Source organism: Nicotiana tomentosiformis, chromosome 3 (genome assembly GCF_000390325.3).
Source record: "Nicotiana tomentosiformis chromosome 3, ASM39032v3, whole genome shotgun sequence".
Classification (NCBI taxonomy): Eukaryota; Viridiplantae; Streptophyta; class Magnoliopsida; order Solanales; family Solanaceae; genus Nicotiana; species Nicotiana tomentosiformis.
Genome location: NC_090814.1, coordinates 141,155,217 through 141,177,866, shown reverse-complemented (window position 1 = coordinate 141,177,866; position 22,650 = coordinate 141,155,217). Strand labels below are relative to the sequence as shown.

Here is a 22,650-nt window from a genome sequence, read left to right as displayed (position 1 = left end):
AGTACAAGTATACAACTGCAACTTTGGCATTTCGTGTCCAGATGAAGTTTTTGGTAGGCTAGGCTTTCACTCTTCTTACCGCCTATTTAAACGACTCGATGCTAACATAGAGAAATGGTATAGCGCGCTCCTCTTTTTCCCAAAATTTGCTCGTCTCAGAATGTATGAGTTGAAATAACTTTTCTTTTTTTTTGGTAATTAAGTCGAAATAACTTCTACTACCACTCGATATCCAATTTATATTCATAATTGTGACCAAACTTATGAGCTTTTTTCTTTTAATGCACGAGAGTATCGCGTGGAAAGAAACAACACTAGAGAGCAAGAAGAAATCCACTGGACCAGGATTTGATAGTTTCTTAATGCACAATCAAACTTGAATTATACAATTCATGTGTTATTTTTAACCTATACATGTTATACAGAGCTCCTATGTTTCCCACGCGATTGCAAGGACTTAACAGACTCGAATTTTTGACATATTGAAGGGAACCTATAGGGCATGAGGAAGATTGATAGTCTTGTCTCCAACAAAAGATTCTTCAGATCCATGGCTGCAAAAAAATTAACTCAATCTAATAAACAACCACCTTATTGATCCTGAATTACACCACAGAAAGAACAATGATACTTCTTTTTTATAATAAAGAGAGTGGGGGTGTCCATGATGAGGTTATACCTGAGGTTACTCAAAGCTGACATCCTGTATAGGCAGGTGAACACTAAAATATGCAACCCAATGGTGTAAAAGAATGCAAAGGTACGGGCATATCTGCAACATGAAATTTCGCTTCACTTCATTACATGACATTCAAATGCTGATTTTAATACAATCACATTTCAACTGTGACTATGGTCTTAAAATATTTCCCCTTTCCCCACTGCTTTAAAACCCACGAAGAGGAAAATGGCGTATAATGAAAGTAGTAGTCATATAAAATTGTTGTACATTTTATTCCTGCTGAATCTAAGAACACTATTTTATACATTTACCTTTTAAATGAAATAAAATATATGAGACTCAAATCTACTATTAATACCATCCGGGATAAAACCAGTGACAACAATCAACAATGACATCTAACTTTTTCCATAAGCTAACTAAAGGGGAAACAGGATAGTGGAAGCTTACTTGTTTCCAAGAAGAAAACGTCCACTACTGAGAGTAATCTTGTCTCTCAAACCCAGTTCCTTGTATCTTTGGTCTCTTTCCTATTATAGGCAAAAAGATTTGATAAGATGCGGACCAACAATCTCCAATAGCATGAGTAAAATGGGTATGAGCATGAACAGATAGAGAAATGGAAACAAGGGAATTAAAGGGAAGCTATTGCACTGACTAGACAATGCAAATGTTGGGAAAAGACAGAAAGATGAGAACATATAGAAACAGTTTAGAAGTTGGAACATTAAATGTTTGTGCAATTTTTGTGATGGGACATTAAAAATAACACGCAAAGGAAGCTGCTCTCATCAATTTAAATGATTCTGAAAGCTAATTCAGAGGCCTCAAATGAATGGACTTGGCAGATGGAGGCAAGTGGAGCAACTAAGTTTTACTAACACCAGCCTAACCGTGCCCTCTGGAAAAAAGACTTGGAATTCAATTAAGATGTGAAGAAAAGTTGGGAACCTTCTTTGAGAATGCTGCAAATGGATTAATATCATCCTCATACATCTTCTTGTATTTGGATTCCACATCTGAGCTGAAACCACTTTCTAGGTCTTCTGCATGCTGAGAATGAGAAGGCAGCATTTCAGAGAAAAAGAAATTGAAGCAGACTGTGAAATCAACAATAAATCCAGGTAGGTCACCTTCTTTGATCCTCTTGAGATCACTCTCTCAGAATTATAATCCTGAACATAACGGATCTTTCCGTAAAGTTTGACATTATCTGCTTTTGTTTTTTCGAGTTCTGAGGTCAACGCCCCTATCTTCTCGTTCAGCCGTCTAATTTCCTATCAAGAATTACAAACTAATGACTCTTGTAATCATAAAAGATAAAATAATCTGAGGTTTTTGGAAGGTGGGTGGAAAGATAGAAGTAGAAATCATTTCAATAAGAAAGGGAAAAAGAGTGAAACCTCCTCAGTTTCCTGCAAGCAAACCCGGAAGCGGTCTCTTTGGTTGCAAATCACCTTAAGCATAGAGTTTTGATCTTGGTCTGATGAAACATGCCTCTGTTCTGCATTCTATTCAATATATGTCAATATTTTATTTTTTTTAATAAGAAAATATATGTTGTTGATAAGTAAATATATGCCAACTTTTAGAGAGCTCATACTCATAAATATTATAGCGTTTTAGAACTTCAAATGCATGAATCAGAAGCATCGACCCTTTGGAAACCTAATCTTACACGTCAATAGATAACTCGAGGAAATTATCCATTGTATGATGGTTATCTATGATACCCATCAAATATTCTTTTCTCCACTCTTTAACAGATTTCATTAGTTTTTGTTGATCATTAACAGATGTCATTCATTTTCATCAATTGGATTCTTATTTCATTTTGTTTTAGATTGGTTTATCATCGCTTGTTCCTCTGCCTAACAGAGGTGGATCTCCAAGGTTACTGCAAGACTACTACTGGAGGTTATGCAATCCTTTGGGGGTAACCACCATATGCATCAGTCCTAAAAAAGCAGGTTTCGTTGTTCGGTGACTAGTTCCCCAAAGGAGTCTCTTAGAGGAATAGGAGATGTGATGGTAGGAGTTCAGAATTTAAAACTTTTATCTGAATCCATATTGATCAATATCATATTCCATTTCTTCAGAAAGTTGGCATGGGGTGGCTTGTTTTGTGGGTCATGTTGGAATGAGAAATCAAACATGCAAAATGTTGGGAGATAGGTTAGCTGTTAAATTAGTAACAGATGTGATACGCCGAACTAGGCTGGAGTTATACTATCCTGCTTTCTAAGGTACCAGAAAGAATACGCATCAACCTATTTTTTGGATTGAAGGGATGTCTTGAACTACTGACATTAAGTTCAATCTTAACCAAGTTGTGTTTTTGTTTTTTAAGAGTTTGTCATCTTCTTAAACAGTAATGAATCTGTTCAAATGATACTGTTGATGTATTCTGTTGTGCACTTCTCAATCCCTTACCATCCACTTGAAAGATCACTTCAGGGGATCCATTTAAGGCAGATTTCTCAACCACTATTACATGAATCGCACTCCTTAAGTTCGACAGATAATGTGATTGAGGTCAGACAATAAGATTAGACTGAAAATATTAAAGGACAAACTGGTAATTTTAATTTTATAGCATTTTCTGAAAGATCCAAGTACTGGTCTGCTGGAGTATGCTATGACATGGCCTTTATTGAAACCTTTAGGCTGAAGGGTAAAAGGGAGAAGATCACCTGCTCAACTATATGAAAGAACTGAACCTTTAGAAAAAGGAAGGTAGAAGCCACTTGCAGAGAGAGTTGACAAGATGCAGGAGCAAGGCTTAGTTCAAATAGTCCATATATAACCTTTCTTTCTAGGGCGGAGACGAAAAAATAAGGAAGCAAGCAAAGACCAATATTCACCTCAGACGCTTCTTTTCCTCCAGAATCTGATAAATCCCAATCATCAATTAGAGTGCTTTTTCTGTCTTTAGAACTATATCCCTGCAATAGCAACAATAGAGTTCTCTGAAAAATATAATTTACTAAACTACACTCAATTGTTTACAAACTAATAGAAAAGCAAGCAGCTATCACTTGGGCAAGTTTAAATCTAAATAAATCCTGTTTCTGGCACATCGTGTTTAATCACCAGCATGCAAAAGTAACACTATTATGTCTACCACAATATATAATGCAGTATTTACATCCAACAAACCTGGGTTTGGGAGAATGGGAGGGGAGAAAACTGCACAAACCTTTAGAATATCATCCTCTAACTTCTGCACTAATCGTTGTTGTTCATTAAGCTTTGCAGTTAATTCTACAATCTTGGCTTCAGAAGATTCCAATGAAGATGTCCTTTCAGAAAGTTGGAACTGAAACCATAGAAAGAAGTTAAAACAGCATGATTCATGATTGATCATCACGAAGTAGTTCAAGTGTATCAACACTGAACTCAGATATAAAGGTTCTTTTTTAAAAATAAATTGACTCCTCAGATATAAAGTTCTATATGATAATCAAATAAACATAATTTATCTCTGAGAGCATTACCATCTAAATACATTCAGATTTTTCCCATAATTATTCGTGACAATCAAACATATAATTGGGGCATAATCACTACTTGCAAGTTACCTTTAACTGTGTCAGCTCATGCTCCATTTTCCGATTCTTATCAAGAAGTAAGGACTCAAGTTTGCTCATCTCTTCTCCACTGGTAGCAACTTCCCAGTCTTCAGCCTCAATTGTATTGTAACCCACTGCCTACTCAAAGCAACAAAAGGATTACAGTGGAGAATGTAGCAATGACATTCTTGAGCTAGGTAGTGAATCATGGAGAGACCCAGTTCCAAACTCGAAGATGAATAGAAGCAAATGAAGCTGGATATAGTGGAGCAAATTGATGTAGTCATGTAACACAGGGAAGAAAAAGGAAAATGAAGAAAAGAGAAAAGCAGCCAATATCTTAACATGTTGAGAAACGAGTTTAGAGATTTCTTAGGCTATCTTGAGAAGTCAGAAGTTCAACGAAAACCAAAAATTAAAAGGACTTGTAAAACCTACACAAAATCGAGTAACTGAAGCATATTGAATAAGAATAACCTGTAAGATTTTAACTTTCTTCCTCAAATCATCAATCAACTTTGTTGTTGGCCTTGTTTGAAGCTCCTTCTTCAGTTCCTCAAGAGCAACTTCCTAGGGTACATTCAAAAGCATGAATTAATTGGGGGAAATGAGAAAAAAAGGCCTTAAAAGAGAGATTGACCAACAACACAACTTGATGCCTATTATAATATATATAATAGAATAGTTGCAGCAACTTATCAAAGTTGAACCCCTGAGCCTTCAGAGTGAAACTCAGCATAAGTGCTCTTAGAGGAGCTGATTCAATTTGAGAGGCATAAATAACTAGGACTGGTACTAATACTTTACGCAAGAAATGTGAAGTATATCTCAGAGCACCTAAATTATTAACATAAAAATAGACCAGAGGGGATAAAACATAAAGGAAAAAAGTTTTACACAATATACAAATATTGACATTGTTAGTTTACAGATATGTATAGTGTAGTCTTGTCCCACATTGGAAGAGGAGTAATATCTCTTTGTAGTGTATAGCTATAAATAAGGACCTCTTGTATTGTATTTATCATCCAATATCAATAACATATTTTCTCCCGTGCTTTCTCACATGGTATCAGAGCATTAGTGAGAAACCCGTCGTTGTGCATCATTCCAGTGACTTCCGGGAAGAAAGACCTCTTCGCCGTGCAATTTTCCGGCGACTTAGGAGGTTGTCTGTAAGCAAATCACTTTTTGTTGGTGTTGTGCAAAAACCAACACCACCACAAGACTCCTCAGGCTCCGGTGACCAAACCCCAGTCAACCCCACCGGAAAACACACGTCCACGCGCCCGGGAAAGAAAAAAAAATTCCGGCGAGATCTGACCCACGCGCCGGCGCGTGAGCACTGTTCCGAACAGATTTTGAAAAAGTTCCAATTGAACAGTAGGATCGCCTGGTAATTCTAATCCTACCCTCACTGATTTTGTTTTATTCCGACCACTTTGAGCTTTTCCGTCAGCTACAGTAGATTCAGGCGAGCTACAATGTTTCCGGCATGAACAGTGTTTCCAGCGCAGAACAGTGTTCTGTTTTCCTGCTGTGAACACTGTTTTTCAAGCTATTTCTTCAGTTTTCTCACAGAAATTACTTATTTCTACTATTTCAAGTTAACCCTACTACCACAAATTGTAGCAACATGGGAACCGATACTTTGAATAGTCGGATGGTTTCTTTAGCAAATTATATTGAGTTCCTTCAGTACAAAGCATGTAAGCAGACATCTCGTAGCGACATGGGAAACGATGCTTTGAATAGTCGGATGATTTCTTGAGCAGATTATATTGAGTTCCTTCAGTACAAAGCATGTAAGCAGATATCTTCTGAGATAGCTTCTGTTGTTCAAACAGGTAATAGTGTGACTTGTTTCTCTCAATTTTCATTCTCTGAGTCTTGGGTCATTGATTCAGATGCATCAGATCATATTTCTGGTAACAAATCTTTTTTCATTACTATTCCGTATTTTCAATCTCTTCCAAAAGTCACAATGGCCAATGTGTCTCAAACCATGGCAACTACAATAGGTCAAGCAAGCCCACTTCCTTCCTTACCTTTAGATTCAGTCCTTTATGTTCTCAATAGTCCTTTTAATCTCATAATTGTTAGTTGCTTAGCCAAATCACTTAAATGCGCTGTTTTATTTCTTGATGACCATGTTTTTATACAGGAACGCAGTACGGGGCGAACCATTGGTACCGGGCGTGAATCAAACGGACTTTATTACCTTATCCTTGCTAAATCACATGGACTCACATCTTGTCTTCCTTCTACAACTTGTCCTGTTACTGATTTACCAGATTTATTACATAAACGGTTGGAACATCCCAGTTTGTCAAAATTTCAGAAAATGGTATCTGGTTTATCTCACTTGTCAGCTCGGTAAGCATACTCGCTCCCATTTCCTCCGGCGTCTTGATAATCGAGCAGAGTCACCTTTTACTTTAGTCCATTCAGATGTTTGGGGTCCTAGTCGGGTCAGTTCCACCTTGGGATTCCGCTACTTTGTCAATTTCATTGATGATTATTCCAGGTGTACTTGGATATTTTTGATAAAAAATCGATCTGAGTTGTTTTCTATTTTCCAGACCTTCCACGCTGAAATTCAAAATCAATTTGGGGTTTTTATTCGCACATTTCGTAGTGATAATACCCGAGAGTATTTGTCTTCCCCATTTCAGCAATTTATGAAATCTCATGGGATTATTCATCAAACATCTTGTTCGAACACATCTCAACAAAATGGGGTAGCTGAAAGAAAGAATAGACATCTTATTGAAACTGCTCGTACCCTACTCATACAATCTCATGCTCCGTTGCGTTTTTGGGGGGATGCAGTTCTTACATCTTGCTATCTTATTAATCGCATGCCATCTTCAGCTATCCAGAACCAAGTTCCATTCTCTGTCATGTTTCCCCACTTAACTTTGTTCTCTCTTCCACCCCGTATCTCTGGAAGCACTTGTTTTGTCCATAACCTTACTCCAGGAACAGATAAGGTAGCTCCCCGTGCTCTTATGTGCGTATTTCTGGGTTTTCGAGAACACAAAAGGGGTATCGATGCTACTCTCCTGACCTCCAGCGGTACCTTATGTCCGCTGATGTTACCTTCTTTGAAACTCAATCATACTTCACAGGTTCAGGTCATCACTTATATATTTCTGAGGTACTACCAGTTTCATCTTTTGGAGATTCAGTCACTCCAACTCCACCACCTACAACTCCAGTTGTAGCTCTACCACCCACAGCTCCAGTTGTAGCTCCACCACCTAGAGCTTCAGTTCCTCCACATAATCCAGTTCAACCTTCTGCAGCTCCACCACTGTTGACTTATCATCGTCGTCCACATCCAGCATCAAGCCCAGGTGATTCATGCCCCGCATCAGATTCTGCACCTACTGGGGACTTGTCTCCTCTTAGTCAACCAATTGCACTCCGCAAAGGTGTACGATCCACATTTAATCCTAATCCCCACTATGTCAGTTTAAGTTATCATCGTCTGTCGTCACCTCATTATGCTTTTATATCTTCTTTGTCCACTGTTTCTATCCCTAAGTCTACAGGTGAGGCACTATCTCATCCAGGATGGCGACATGCTATGATTGACGAGATGTCTGCTTTCCATGTGAGTGGCACTTGGGAGCTTGTTCCTCTTCCTGCATGTAAGTCTATTGTTGGTTGCCGTTGGGTTTACGCAGTCAAAGTCGGCCCGGATGGCCAGGTTGATCGGCTTAAGGCTCGTCTTGTTGCAAAAGGATATACTCAGATTTTTTGGCTTGATTATAGTAATACTTTCTCTCCCGTGGCTAAAGTAGCATATGTTCGTCTCTTTTTGTCCATGACGGTTGTACGTCATTGACCTCTTTATCAGTTAGACATTAAGAATGTTTTTCTCCATGGTGATCTTGAGGAAGAAGTTTATATGGAGCAACCACCTGGTTTTGTTGCTCGGGGGGAGTTTAATGGTTATGTGCAGATTGCGCAGGTCACTATATGGTTTGAAACAGTCCCCTCGAGCTTGGTTTGGTAAGTTCAGCACAATTATTCAGGAGTACGGCATGACTCGTAGTAAGGCTGATCACTCTATGTTTTATCGGCATTCTGCTCCTAATCTGTGTATTTATCTAGTGATTTATGTTGATGATATTATTATTACTAGCAATGATCGGGATGGTATTATTAATCTGAAGCAATATCTCTTTCAACACTTCCAGACTAAGGATCTGGGCAGATTGAAGTATTTTCTAGGTATTGAGGTCGCTCAGTCTAGCTCAGGTATTGTTATTTCACAGCGGAAGTATGCTTTAGACATTCTTGAGGAGACTGGAATGATGGGTTACAGATCTATTGACTCTCCTATGGATCCGAATGCTAAGCTTCTGCCTGGACAGGGGGAGCCTCTTAGAGACCCTACGAGATATAGGAGATTAGTTGGCAAATTGAATTACCTCACAGCGACTAGACCTGACATTTCTTTTCCAGTGAGTGTTGTAAGTCAGTTTATGGATTCTCCCTGTGATAGTCACTGGGATGCAGTTGTTCGCATTATTCGGTATATAAAGTCAGCTTCAAGCAAAGGATTACTACTCGAGGATCGAGGCCACGAGCAGATTGTTGGGTACACAGATGCTGATTGGGCAGGATCACCTTTTGATAGACGTTCTACGTCTGGATATTGTGTTCTAGTAGGAGGTAACTTGGTCTCGTGGAAGAGCAAGAAACAGAATGTAGTTGCTCGATCTAGCGCCGAAGCCGAATATCGGGCCATGGCTATGGCGACGTGTGAGTTAGTTTGGGTCAAGCAGTTGCTCAAGGAGTTAAAAGTTCGGAGAAATCAGCAAGATGGAACTAGTGTGCGATAACCAAACTGCTCTTCATATTGCGTCAAATCTGGTGTTCCATGAGAGGACTAAACACATTGAGATCGACTGTCACTTTGTCAGAGAAAAAATACTTTCAGGAGATATTGTTACAAAATTTGTAAAGTCGAATGATCAACTAGCAGATATTTTCACTAAGTCTCTCGTATTAGCTACATGTGTAACAAGCTCGGTATATATGATGTGTATGCACCGGCTTGAGGGGAGTGTTAGTTTACAGATATGTATAGTGTAGTCTTGTCCCACATTGGAAGAGGAGTAATATCTCCTTGTAGTGTATAGCTATAAATAGGGACCTTTTGTATTGTATTTATCATCCAATATCAATAACATATTTTCTCCCGTGCTTTCTCACATACATTATGAACGTCTATCCTATTCCCCAATGTGGAAAGTAGGAAACATTATTCAAATTGGTCCCACAAAAATTGGTATAAACCTATGAACATGTTCCGATACATTAGGAAGTCAGTTGGAGCATTTTGTACTGATACATACAAGCAAACCAGTGAGGAAGGTAACACTATGGTCAAAGAAGAGTTGGAATTTTTCTATATCCTCATACATTTTTAGTTGACAACTATTACACTAGCACCAAAGGAACATACCTTTTCATTAAGCAGCGCATTCAACTTCTTTATCTCATTCATGTGCTGTTCTCGCTCATTTGATAAGGTGTTCTCCAAATTATGAAGTTCTGTATTTAGCTCAGAAATGAACTTCTCCTTGGCAATCAGAGAAGTCTCAAGAGCACTATTTGCGTCCAAATTATCGCTGAAAGTGAAGCGGTGAAGACATTCGACTAGTTACTTTAACCTGTCTACCAATGATAGACATGTTTTGGAAGAAAAAAGAACTATAGAGAAACAAGATGTACTATATAAATGTTTGTCATAGATCATAGTTCACACGTTAATATATTAAAAGGTTTAAGTGTGACTTGATTGCTGTAATTACACTTTTATACACTATTCTTGACGAACCTAGTTTGCTCTAGAGTATGCCATACAAACTCTCACACTTCGTCTTCCTCTTGTTAAACTGCATTGCTCTAGTCAGATATGTAAAACAGAGGTTTGACAATTTTAATTTTCAAGAGTAATAAACTTTCTCAGAACCAGTGTAACAAGCTAAGAACATCGTTCACCAGCCACAGATTGATCAACTGGATGTCAAAGCTTGTCAGGAGATGGTTTTTGCAAGATATATATTTGCAGTCACATACATATATGGCTGAAGGAGATAAAACAAATTTGTTAAGACAATGAACTTAACCTGTTCTTGTGATCATTATCTTCATTTGCCGTCTGTAACTGTGAGCGCAACAATCCCTGAATAAGCCAAGGCATAATATTATTAATCAATCCAAAAAGAAAACATTCACTACGATTCTCTGCCGTAAGATCTTATGGTTGAGCTGACTGAGTCTCCGTCGAAACAGAGTGGAAAAGTGTCCACAGCTAAAATGCTTGATATGGAATTTAAAGTGAAGCAATGTACCACAAAAAGAAGAAAAGCTGAAACCAAAGATAGTTAGATCCTATTACCTTTTCTCTTTCAAGACTAAGAAGGCGAGTCTGAGCCCGTTCAACTTCATCCATTAACAAGCTGACTTCTGATTGCTTTGCTGCCCTCTCTCCCTCTATTTGAGTACAAATGAGTTAGTCCAACTATTTATTAAGGTATATATTTAGCCAATAAAACGAAAAGAAAAAAAAAGAGCAGAAAATCCAAATCCTGAAAGCGAACTTTGACAAGAAAAAAGAGCTGCACACTTTCAGATTAGAATAATACAAATCAAAGAAATAAACAGATTTATGGCTAGATGAATATAACACCTGATTGTGCATGGACTTCAAACAACTGGCTCTGCGCAAGTTCATGCAACTTTTGCATGGTCGAAACACTTTCTTGAGCTTGCCGTAATTGATCCTGCAATAGTTGTTCCCTGCATCAAATAGAAGACTGCAAATCATGATATTCCTATTCCAGAAGGAAAGATATGACACCAAATACTTATTCAAAGATAGATGTGACGCTAAATGTAACACCTTTCTTTTAAAACCTCAAGAGTTTTCTGGTTCTCTTCTGCCAAACTGCGTTGCTTAATTTCTACAACTTCCTTGACTTTCTCCTCCATCTGAACCACAAAAAGGACATATTAAGGATCAAGCCAAATGAAGCTGGCCGCTATGTACTCAGATTCACAACATCAGATGGTACTAAGAAGATGTGCTTTTCTTTATAAGCTAGCACTATAGAGAAAGTCCAACATCGGAAAGTGCAAAATTCTAACTCAAACCACACTCCCCACCCTATGGGAAAAAGACCCAAAAATACAGTTAAGGAAAAGGAAGAGGAAGAGGAAAAGTAATGTGAATTATTACAATATTAAAAACAGGAAAGTAATGCGCATGAAAATTAAGCAGAAATCATATTCTTAGCTTCACCTTGAATACCACTCTCAAAGGGTGCTGAGAAGCCACATTAACCTTACTCAGGCTTAGCCAGCTTATTTTTATCCCCTTAGCTCAAGTTAAACTCGATGGTTAATGAGCTTATTGAGCTGCCTCTATGTTTCATTATTAGATATTTATATGGTGAAATGAACTGACTAGTTTCTCCAATCAATTCATGAAACCTAGCAGACTCCATTTATGTCTCAGCTGCATGTCTCTCGTTACCTCCAGTCTCTCACACATTAACTTTGCCAAAACCTGTCTCTCTGTTACACTCTAACTTGCTTGCAAAACCACTTCATCTCCCCCTTCAAGGCCACTTGCCACAAGCCACAGTAAACCATCTTCAAGAAAGACTCCTGGGCTTCTCGTCTAACTGTATTCAATTTCCCAAGTGCTGCAGCACCATCATCACTACTCTTGTGACCATTATTAGAAAGCAACTGAAGTTCTCCATTAGACACACCAAATTTGGGACTCTGACTAGTTTCAGATGCCAATGATGGATATTTGGTACTATCAGCAGTTCAAATTTTGAAACAGAATAAAAGGCCTTTCTCTAGGTTTTATTTATTTATTTTTTTGTGTGGGCATAAGCCTTTCTAGAGTTGAATCCTAGCGAAAAGTGGAGCTACTTGAGAAGATTTGTGGGTTTGAAAAGTGAAAGCTAGCAAAGCCACAAAGCTTGGGCTTCCTCTTTTTTTTTTTCTTTTCCTCTCTTTTTGAGTGAAGAGGAGCCTTGGCGTAACTGGTAAAGTTGCTGCCATGTGACCAGGAGGTCACGGATTCGAGCCGTGGAAACAACCTCTTGCAAAAATGCAGGGTAAGGCTGCGTACGATAGACCCTTGTGGTCCGGCCCTTCCTCGAACCCCGCGCATAGCGGGAGCTAGTGCACCGGGCTGCCCTTTTTTTTTTTCCCCTCTCTGAGTGAATTTTAAGTAGAAGCTAACAGTGGTTCCACTGATCCACTCAGCATAGTTCAAATCGTGTGATCCCTACTTGTGTGGAACTTTTACAAAGTAGAGAATAAATATAAGCAACCATTCACATGGTAGGGATTGCACAGCGAAGTAGTGAACTGGGCGACTGCAGTAATAATCAACAAAATTACTGTCAATATGCAAGTAGCAAACATACGCATGTGTGGCACATATGTATATATAGATACTGGCCTGTTGTTCTAACTGACGGCAACGCTCTTCAAGTCTTCTTATTGTTGCTTGTTGATTTTTCAAGTGAGTTGCCTCCATGCGAAATTCTTCAAGCTCAACCTTCATTTTTCGATTCTCAGATTCTAATTCTGATATCCTTGAATCCTTTTCCTGCATAAAGTAAGAATGTTAGGAAACCAGAATTTCTCCTAACTGTAATCAGTGAATTTGCATACAGAACAACACTTCAACTATTCTTTATTGCCACCAACAAATAGAATAAGTTCTACAGAGAAACAAACAGCAATTAGAACATTAATACACCTAACAACCAAGGTATTTTGAGGAACCTTAACCTCCAAATCTTCCAGAGAAAATACTGCAGAATAAACTGCCTGTCTTCCCCTCTTCCTACTATAATATAACACAAAATAAATGCCTGAACTGCTAGTTAACTGCTAGGTAAGTACTACAAATACAGATACATAATAATAAATAAATAAAACAATTACATTAAAGCCTTATTTTCACCCTTCTTTCTGCGGTTATAGACCCTAGTAACAGCAGGTCTAACAAAGAACAATCAGAGAAAACTTAAAAGTAAATAAACTGCAGTCTCATATGTACTTTAGAGTTAAAACAACAGTTCCAGAGCTCTAGCTGAAGCATCCCTACATGCCTTGTGCACCCTGAAGATTTATTTAATTGAATTGTGTAGCCATCATTCAAGCCATTAAATACTGTTTCTAAAACATTTTTCTAGATAGTGTCAATTCCAGCATTTAAAACTGTTAACCACCAGGGTTATGCACCTAATAATTATTTTATGGAATTCCTCCTTAGGTGGGAACCTTGCCCTCAACCTTTTTAGATAACTTCTCTTTGACATGGGTGATAAGTTAATCCTTATTACAGGTGTTAAATCTTTTGAAGTAGTGGCTATTAATGATGACCGAGTCAGATGGTTCTCCATCACAGAAAGAAGCAGACGTTTTACAAGCACAATAAAGGTGGACGAGAGCAACCTCCGATGGATTTGCTCAGTACTGCATCAAGCATCAAAGGGGTCAGGGGATTTATACAGAAGATGGGGGAAGAAACAACAAATGTATCTTACAGGGTGTATCAAAACTACAACATTCATGGACGATTCCTGAGAGTGGAAACTTGGCTGGGTGCTCGGAAGTCCGCCATTATTATCCCTGAACCAAAATATGGAGCTGGTTGGGAGGAGATTGCAGAAAGGATCTTCAGTCATTTGGGGAATCGAGTGTGTACTGTGACTGCCCCAGTACCTCAAACAAAAACCTACTCAAAAGCTGCAGATATACAGAAATGGCCAGACTCTGCACCAACTTCATCTTGGACAGATGACAATCATCCTCTTTCCAGAAGTCTAGTTGGAAGATTCAATGACGTTTTTAATCTTGGCCCAAAATCGGAGACTATTCACAAATGGTTCCCTCTAGATGGAAAGTAACGGCTGGACTCACAATTACACCCATGGACCATAATCTCTTTCTCTTTGAGTTCCCCTCAAGACAGGAGGCAATGAGAATCCTAGCGGGTGATTGGTTCTGGAACGGTCGCCATTTAACTTTGGAATGGTGGTCACCGGCGACTGGTTCAACCTTAACGAATGATCAGCCACACTGGGTTAAAGCCTTCGGTATTCCTCTTCATGCATGGTGCTTGAGTACTTTCCGCACTATAGGAGATCTCTACGGTGGGTTTGTCGATACAGACCTGTACACCAAATATAAAACACACCTTTTCTGGGCTAGAATTTGTGTGAAGAATCTTGTAGGCCAACAACCTGAGAAAGTAAATATTGAAGTTGGTGACTGGAAATATGAAATCACTATTCTGCCAGATTAATTGGTAAAGCTCGGTCCAATCGGAAAAAGTGATGCCGTCAAAAGCTCATTGGGCTTATCGGAGAAGAAGACCCTGTCGACTGATGGGATTGGTACATCGAGCCAACAAAAAGTGAATCCTACTGCTTTAGAGAGTAGGCACGTGGGAGAGCAGGTGGCTTCTTCTAATCCATCGGTTAAAGCCAACTTAGGTTTTAATCAACTGGGCCACAATGTGGATCAAAGCTACTATATGGTCGGCCCAAAGCATAAAGCCCAAAAGAAAAATACCAAGTCTTATTGGAAAAGGGTGGGCCTATTTAACACTACCCATTGCTCCAATCAATTCAGTGTATTATCAGAGGAGCACATATCTGAACCGGCAGATGGCGATATAAACTCTAATAGAAATATTAGAGTCCCTCCACCAGCTAACTCTCTTCTCTCTACTATCTCTGACGCAGATGACGAAGCCGACCCTGATGCAGTGTTGAGAAAACTACTAAGAAGCGTGGTTCCAGCACCAGAGAGGTCTCTCACTACTCAATCCGACTCTGACTTCTCTTCTCCTTCTGATTTTCTATCTCTCCCATGGCACAAGGAAGGGCCAACTCCTCAAATTATACAAAACCCTTCTGTGGTCGAGACTTCAAGATGGACCAAAATGGTGATGGTGAAGGCTAGCAAAGCCTTCGGGGTCAACATGGCTGGATTCGAACATGAGTTTTTGGACATTATTCTGCGTATGGAGGAAAGACGGCAACTGCAAATACAGCAGAAAAAATTATCAGAGAAACCAACAAAGAAGAAAAAGTCAAAGAAGGAGGCAAAACTAGAGAAGCTAAAAATTTTGGTTAATTATGAGGGTGGACAAAGTTTAGAAAGAGGAAGCACTAGTATTGAAAGGGGCGGGATTCACAAACTCCATTCAGAATGAAATTACGAATTCTGAGTTGAAATGTACGGGGGGGGCTCAATGAAAGGGAAAAGAGGGGAACTTTGAAGCTAAGTTGCTCCGACACAGGTACGAGTGTCCGACACGGGTGCCGGATCTAGAGGTCAGATCCTTTAAGATGGAAATTTTAAGATTCGGGGATACGGATCCTAGAACCGACATGGGTGTGGGGATCCGGCTAAAAATAATTCAAAAATAAAAATAAATATATCTCTAAATTATGTGGAGTACTTACCTATAACTTGTTAAATGTGAATTTCTTCTTTATTCGTGTTTTTGCTACTGTTCTCTTATTTTACATAGTCAAAAGAATCAAAAGCTTAAAGATTTCAAAGCAAGCTCCACGTATAGTTTTTTGGGATAAAGAAAAACTTGTTCTTTTATGGTCAATTGAAATGTATAAATAAGAGTAAATCAAATATAAAAAGTTAGATAGTGGTGGGCCCGAGACAAATAAATAAGATTAAATCAAATATAAAAAGTTAGATAGTGATGGGCCCGAGACAAAAAGGTTTGCACACGGTCATGACAGCTAGAAAGCATATCACTTTTCAAGAAGAAAGCATATCCTAATTTGTCTTTGTCTTCTTCGTCTATCTGCTTCTTCTACTTTCCTTAGTCTTTTTCCCCAACAAAATATTTTCCTTGTCTCTGTTTTTTTTAGTATAAAACCTTTTCCTTATCTGTTTGGTCAACGCACCCGATCTTGTCTAACTGAATCCGACACAGATCCCACACCCTTACCCGTGTCAGTGTCGTGTCGACACGGGTACGGCGCCCAAATTGGTGTGTCCGAGCAACTTAGCTTTGAAGTCTTTAATTCAAAGTTGGAGAGCTGATATTGTATGTATTCAGAAGACCAAAATCAATGAATGGTCAGATTGTCTTTCACAACATTTGATAGGATCTAGATGGGCTGGATGGGCAGAGCTACAAGCTATTGACAGCAGGGGCAGGGTGGTAATTTTATGTGATAAAAGAAACTGGAATTACATAGACATTCATCAGGGATCCTATACAATCTCCAGTATGTTAGAAAGTGCCCATGAAGACTTCAGGTGGTGTTTTACAGGGGTCTATGACCCACACACAAATCCTGAAAGAAAGGTATTTTGGGATGAACTTGCAGCAATCCAAGGGCTATAGAATAATCATTGGGTGATTGGGGGTGATTTTAATGTATGCAGATACGAGCATGAAAGGCTCAATTGCAATAGAAGATCAAAGGCAATGAAAAACTTCTCTGATACAATTGAAGATCTTTGCCTTATTGATTTGCCTCTTCATGGTGCTACTTATACTTGGACCAGGGGTGAGAACATACATCAGGCTTCCAGAATTGACAGGTTCCTCGTAGCAAATGACTGGAGTGACACCTTCAGGAAGCTAACTCAGATGGTGCTTCCTAATGTTATTTCAGATCATAAGCCTATAATGCTGGAAAGTGGAGACTGGGAGGTTAACCCCTCATACTTCAAATTTGAGAACATGTGATTACAGGCCGAGGGATTTCTTGACAGAGTAAGGGGGTGGTGGCAAAGCTATGCAGTCAGTGGCAATCCTGACTTCGTTCTGACTCAAAAATTAAAGTTGCCTAAGAAAGACATCTCTACCTGGAATAGAGAAGTTTTTGGTAAGGTGGAAGTACAAAGAACCAATGCTTTGAATGATCTTTTAGCATTGGAACAGGCTGTAGAAATGAGGACACTCACAGCAGCAGAACTTTTCAGAATCGTAACACTAAAGTCTGACATCCAAAAATTAGCTCAGGCAGAAGAGATTTCATGGAGACAGAAATCCATGTGCCTCTGGCTTAAAGAAGGGGACAGGAACACCAAATACTCTCAGAAGATAGCTAACTCCAACAGAAGAAAAAACAACATTGACAAACTCAAGATTGGTAATGACTTGATCGAGGAGAAGGATCAGATCAGGGAGGAAATTATGGGATTCTATCAAACACTCTATTTTGAGAATGAACCTTGGAGGCCTACAGCTAATTTTGAGGGTCTAGCAAGTATCACAGAAGATGAGAGAATTGAGCTGGAAAAAGATTTCACATAAGAGGAAATTCTAGCGGCCATCAAAGCATGTGCTCCAGATAAGGCCCCTGGGCCCAGATGGATTTACAATGGCTTTCTTCCAAAGTGCATGGGAGATCATCAAATCAGACATCATTGGCACCGTGAATCACTTCCATCAAAATGGCCAGATGGTGAGATATTGCAATGCATCCTTCATAGCTCTGATTCCAAAGAAGAAAGGGGTTATGGAACTCAGAGATTTTAGACCAATAAGTCTAATAGGAAGTGTGTATAAAATCGTTGCAAAGTTGCTTGCTGAAAGACTGAAGAAAGTCATTTGGACATTTATTTCTGGGCAGCAAAATGCTTTCATTAAAGGAAGGCAGATTACAGATGCATCTCTAGTTGCTAATGAGATTCTGGATTGGAAACTTAAATCAGGGAAGTGGGTCTCTTATGCAAACTGGATATAGAGAAAGCTTTTGACCAGCTAAACTGGAATTTTTTCTTTATGATGCTGAGGAAAATGGGTTTTGAAAACGAATGGATTAAATGGATTAAGTTCTGCACTACCACCGTGAAGTACTCTGTCTTGGTTAATTCAAGCCCAGCCGGCTTCTTCTCTCCTCAAAAGGGTCTTAGGCAGGGGGATCCTCTCTCACCTTTTCTCTTCATCATTGCCATGGAAAGTCTCAGTAACACGCTGAACAAAGCCAGGAATTTACAATGGTTCAAAGGGTTTGAAGTTGGTAGCAGGTCTGGGAATAGAGTGACTGTCTCACATCTGCTATATGCAGATGACACCCTAATTTTCTGTGGGGCTGAAAAATCTCAAGTGCTGCATTTAAATATGACCTTGCTTATTTTTGAAACTGTTTCAGGTTTACACATTAATATGATGAAGAGTGTCACTTATCCTGTCAGTGATGTTTTTAATCTGGAGGGCCTGGCTGACATTCTATGTTGTAGTACTGGCACACTACCAACTACGTATCTGGGGCTTCCGTTGGGAGCAAAGTTCAAATCATCTAATATATGGAGTGGAGTCACTGAAAAAATTTAAAGAAGGCTAGCTAACTGGCAAATGCAATACCTTTCCCTGGGAGGAGACTCACACTCATCAACAGTGTATTGGATAGCCTTCCCACCTAACTTATGTCTTTATTTCCCATCCCCGGAAAGGTGCTAAAGCAGATAGACAAATACAGGAAGAATTTTCTTTGGGAAGGAAGAAGCAAAATTCATAAATTCCACTTGGTTAATTGGAAAAAAGTAACACTACCAAAGTCACAAGGTGGCCTGGGAATTAGAGATCTCACGGTCCATAATAAGAGCATGCTTATGAAATAGCTGTGAAGATATTCACAAGAGGATCACGCCCTTTGGAAGGAGGTGGTAACTGCAAAACATGGCAATAAAAATCACTGGAGTACCAAGGTTGCTAGATCACCATATGGAGTAGGACCTTGGAAGTATATCAGCAAGCTAGGGGAGGATTTTTATCACCAATGCAAGTTTAAGGTAGGCAATGGAGCAAAAATAAGGTTCTGGAAGATAAATGGTTGGGGGACTCAACATTGCAAGCTGATTTTCCGAAGCTCTATTCAATATCCTCAAGTAAACGGTCAACCATTTCACAAAACAGAGCTGATTATTCCCGAAACCCTTTGTTCAGGAGGAACATACAAGCTTGGGAGCTGCAAGATCTTCTCAACCTACTGGAAAGACTAGGGACAGTCTTAATTGATGATCAGGCATCGGACAAACTCATTTGGGGGAATAAAGCCGATGGTAAGTACTCTGTGAAGGCACACTACTACATGCAATGCACTCAAAATGAATTGTTAATCGATTGGCCAAGGGAATTAATTTGGAAAACTAAACTACCTCCAAAGGTGATTTGCTTTAGTTGGATAGCCCTCTATGAAGCATCGCTCACTCAAGACAATCTTAGCAGAAGAATCATCCCCACAGTCAACAGATGCTACATGTGTCAACATGCCTTAGAGACCAATAGACATCTTTTTTTACATTGTACAGCTATTGCAGATGTATGGAACATGTTCATCTCAACTTTTGGTCTTAAATGGGTTATGCCTGAGAGTGTTAAAGATGCCCTTGTTAGCTGGAGCTCATGGAAGGTTGGGAAATCCATCAAGAAAGTTTGGAAGATGATCCCTGTTTGCATTTTCTGGTGTGTCCGGACAGAAAGACGCACTAGATGCTTTGAAGGCATTACTACCCCAAATTACGTTCTTAAGGCTAGATGTTTAACAAGTCTTTGTAGTTGGAGTAATCTCTCCCCTGTCAACTCCCCTGAATCTTTTTTGGACTTTGTTAGCTCCTTAACTTGAGATTAGGCCTTTTGTAATAGAGCTAACACTGTCTTCTTTTTTTTCTCTATTCCTTTGCTTTGTAAATTCTGAATTCTGCATCTTCTTGATGCTTTCTATGAAATACATTAACTTATCAAAAAAAAAAAAATTGTTAACCACCAGAAATACTTCAGCATCCCAAGCCCCACTCGACATGATTGTTATGCCACTGAAAAGGTTTGCGCAATAAGATAGTCGCAAATCCTCTTCCTACACATACTTAGCAGTTACAGTTTAGTAGCTAATCTAAAATGGAAACATATAACCAGCCTACAATTTAGTATCTTGAGAATCCAAAATCATGGACCACTAATCCACTCACTGCAAAATGCCATGTGACAATAACTTAAATAATTTTAGCTCAATCTAGCCATTTTTAGTGGCCAGCAGCGAGCACCAGTACAAGCTCTAACAATATATTGTTTCAAAGATTGATCAACAAACTCTAGGAGTTCTCTCATGAGCATGAAGTTTTTCATTTGCGCAAGCAAGGGATAAGTGATTATAAAGCCAGCATCGTACTTACAGCAATAGAAGCAATAATCGGGTAGGGATCTGGTGCCTCATAAAGTTTCTGATAAATGTTAAGAAAAGCATTTTCCCCATATTTTGCTCTCTTTGTAAGATTGTCAACCTCTTCTTGATAACCCTTGAGCAAAGAGTTAAATAAGCTCAACTTGTCTTCTTTTGAAGCCTTTTTAAAGTCTGCCAAGAGGTGCATGAACATGTTTTACACAAACAAAAGAAGTACAAAGTAATTATAACGATTTATAATGGTAGTGCAGTATCAACTCAATGGAAATGCATGTTTAGTACCTCGAGTGCTCTCCGCAAGTTTCCGGCGGTTCTTCTGACTGATATCTTGATTTTCAGCAATTCTAAGACCTTGCTCATCCAGTATACTCCTTTCTTTCTCTAAATCAAAGTCTGTAAAATTTGTTTTTTTTTGTTGAAAATGAAAACCAATATTCTTAAAATGTATCTTCAACTTTATCTTCTCTTAGACCAAATTAAGAATAGTATACAATGAATATCATTACACATAACAATACATCAAAAACTAAGCCTCAGCCCCAAAAATAATTGGAGTCGGCTATATAAATCCTCACTAACCATGTTACTCAAATGATTACACACAAAGCAATCATTTGAAAAATAAAGTACTGCGCTAGAGGCACAAATATGTAAAGAACTACATCATGGAAATCAGAATGAAACATACAAAAGCAAAGTGAACATTTTGCTTCAATGAAGTCATTTCATCACCAGCAATCCAAAATCTAACTAAGCACCTGAGTTTTTTCCCTCTCTCTTTCTATCTCTCTGTTCCAACATTCTACTGCGAATTGCAAAGGAGCTTGAGTGAAAAGCAGCCAAAAATCCCGAGTATTATAAAAATTCACTCCATCATTAGCAATCCAAAGCTGCCTAGGAAACTTAGGTTTTTTCGCTTCTCTCACTCCATCTCTCTGTTCCGACATTTTACAGCAAATTGCAAGTGAACTTGAGTGGAACAGTAGCTAAAAATCCGAGTAGTATATCAAGTGAACTACTGATTTTAAGAGAAGAAACGCGAACTTTCTCTTGACTAGTGTTAAATTAATTTCATAAGACAAGTGCGAAGTGAACTAATCCAAAGTGAAATTAATTTGCGATAATCAACAGCAAAACCTAGAGCCGGTGATATGCATCATAAATAAAAGGAGATTAGGGGATAATTGCATCGGCAAAATGTACCTCTCCAGTAGGTAGAGACAGCGGCGAGAGGAGTAGAAGAAGTCGTAGATTTTGCCTTATCTCTCTCCGATCCTCCTTCCTGGGGATCCATTGTTCATTCAAACGCTTATATGAATTGTCAAAAATATCCTATGTACCAATCCGATGCAATGGTATGGAGAAAATTTTGAACTAATTTTTTGATAGATCAAAGATCCTAAGCTTTCAGTTTCAGAGTTAGTTCGATCATATTGTTGCCGCAGAAAGCAAAGAAAGTTTGATGGAGAAATGTCATTTCCGTTATATATAGATTGCAATTGAAAAATGCACGTATAATCGGTAAAGTCGAATGTTCTAATCCGACTTATAAATCGGGAAATCTATACTAAATACCAACGCAACCCAAAATAATTGGGTGGCAGGGCTTAATTGAAAAATAGTCGCAATTTCAAAAATAATTGAAATTAAGTTAATTTTTACGTAAAGATAAATTTTAATAAAAATATTGTTCAAAATACGAAAAATATTTTAGCATAATATACAAGAGTTCGAATTTTTTACATTTGAACTTCCAGCATAGTATAATGGAGTTCCAGCATAATATACTGGTCCGGCATAATATGTTAGGACGTTCATACACACGTGCTCCAATCTCCAGTATATTATGCTGGAACTTTCTGTGTCCTAGATTTCCAGCATAATATGCTGGAAGTTCATATACAGGCACACCAATCTCCATTATATTATGCTAGAACTTTCCGTGTTGCAGCAAAATAGTGGCTATTTTTCAATGACTTTGTAAACGGTGGCTATTTTTCAATTATCAGTCCGAAAACTGACTAACCCGTGCTATTTTTACAAAATAATTACCCATAATTACCCATATGAAAGTTTGTTACAATAACTACCTATTCGGCCGAAACATTTTACCTAGCCTACTTATTCCTTTTTGCATTTTGATTTGTTTTCTCAGATCTAGTGGAAC

The 22,650-nt window shown here is 38.7% G+C and overlaps 1 protein-coding gene across 1 annotated transcript; it reads right to left on the bottom strand.

Annotated features, from left to right (window-relative positions):
- Positions 1–337: 337 nt before the first annotated feature.
- On the bottom strand, positions 338–22,026 carry LOC104108810 (protein CASP-like). Its single transcript, XM_009617934.4, has 19 exons — positions 21,687–22,026; positions 20,766–20,876; positions 20,476–20,654; positions 12,761–12,910; positions 11,180–11,268; positions 10,967–11,076; positions 10,676–10,770; positions 10,404–10,459; positions 9,737–9,902; positions 4,732–4,824; positions 4,264–4,392; positions 3,882–4,001; positions 3,547–3,627; positions 2,086–2,193; positions 1,816–1,959; positions 1,634–1,735; positions 1,133–1,212; positions 680–772; positions 338–554 (listed from the first exon to the last, which is right to left on the bottom strand). The coding sequence occupies exons 1-19, from the start codon at positions 21,775–21,777 to the stop codon at positions 494–496; spliced, it is 2,058 nt and encodes a 685-aa protein (XP_009616229.1). The 5' UTR covers positions 21,778–22,026; the 3' UTR covers positions 338–493.
- Between the last annotated feature and the right edge of the window lie 624 nt (positions 22,027–22,650).

Coding starts and splice junctions, on each gene's coding strand:
- LOC104108810 (XM_009617934.4), bottom strand. CDS start 21,777: ATGGATCCCCAGGAAGGAGGATCGGAGAGAGATAAGGCAAAATCTACG. Junction 20,877..21,686: donor TGTCTCTACCTACTGGAGAG/GTACATTTTGCC, acceptor CAAATTTTACAG/ACTTTGATTTAGAGAAAGAA. Junction 1,736..1,815: donor TCTCAAGAGGATCAAAGAAG/GTGACCTACCTG, acceptor TCTCATTCTCAG/CATGCAGAAGACCTAGAAAG.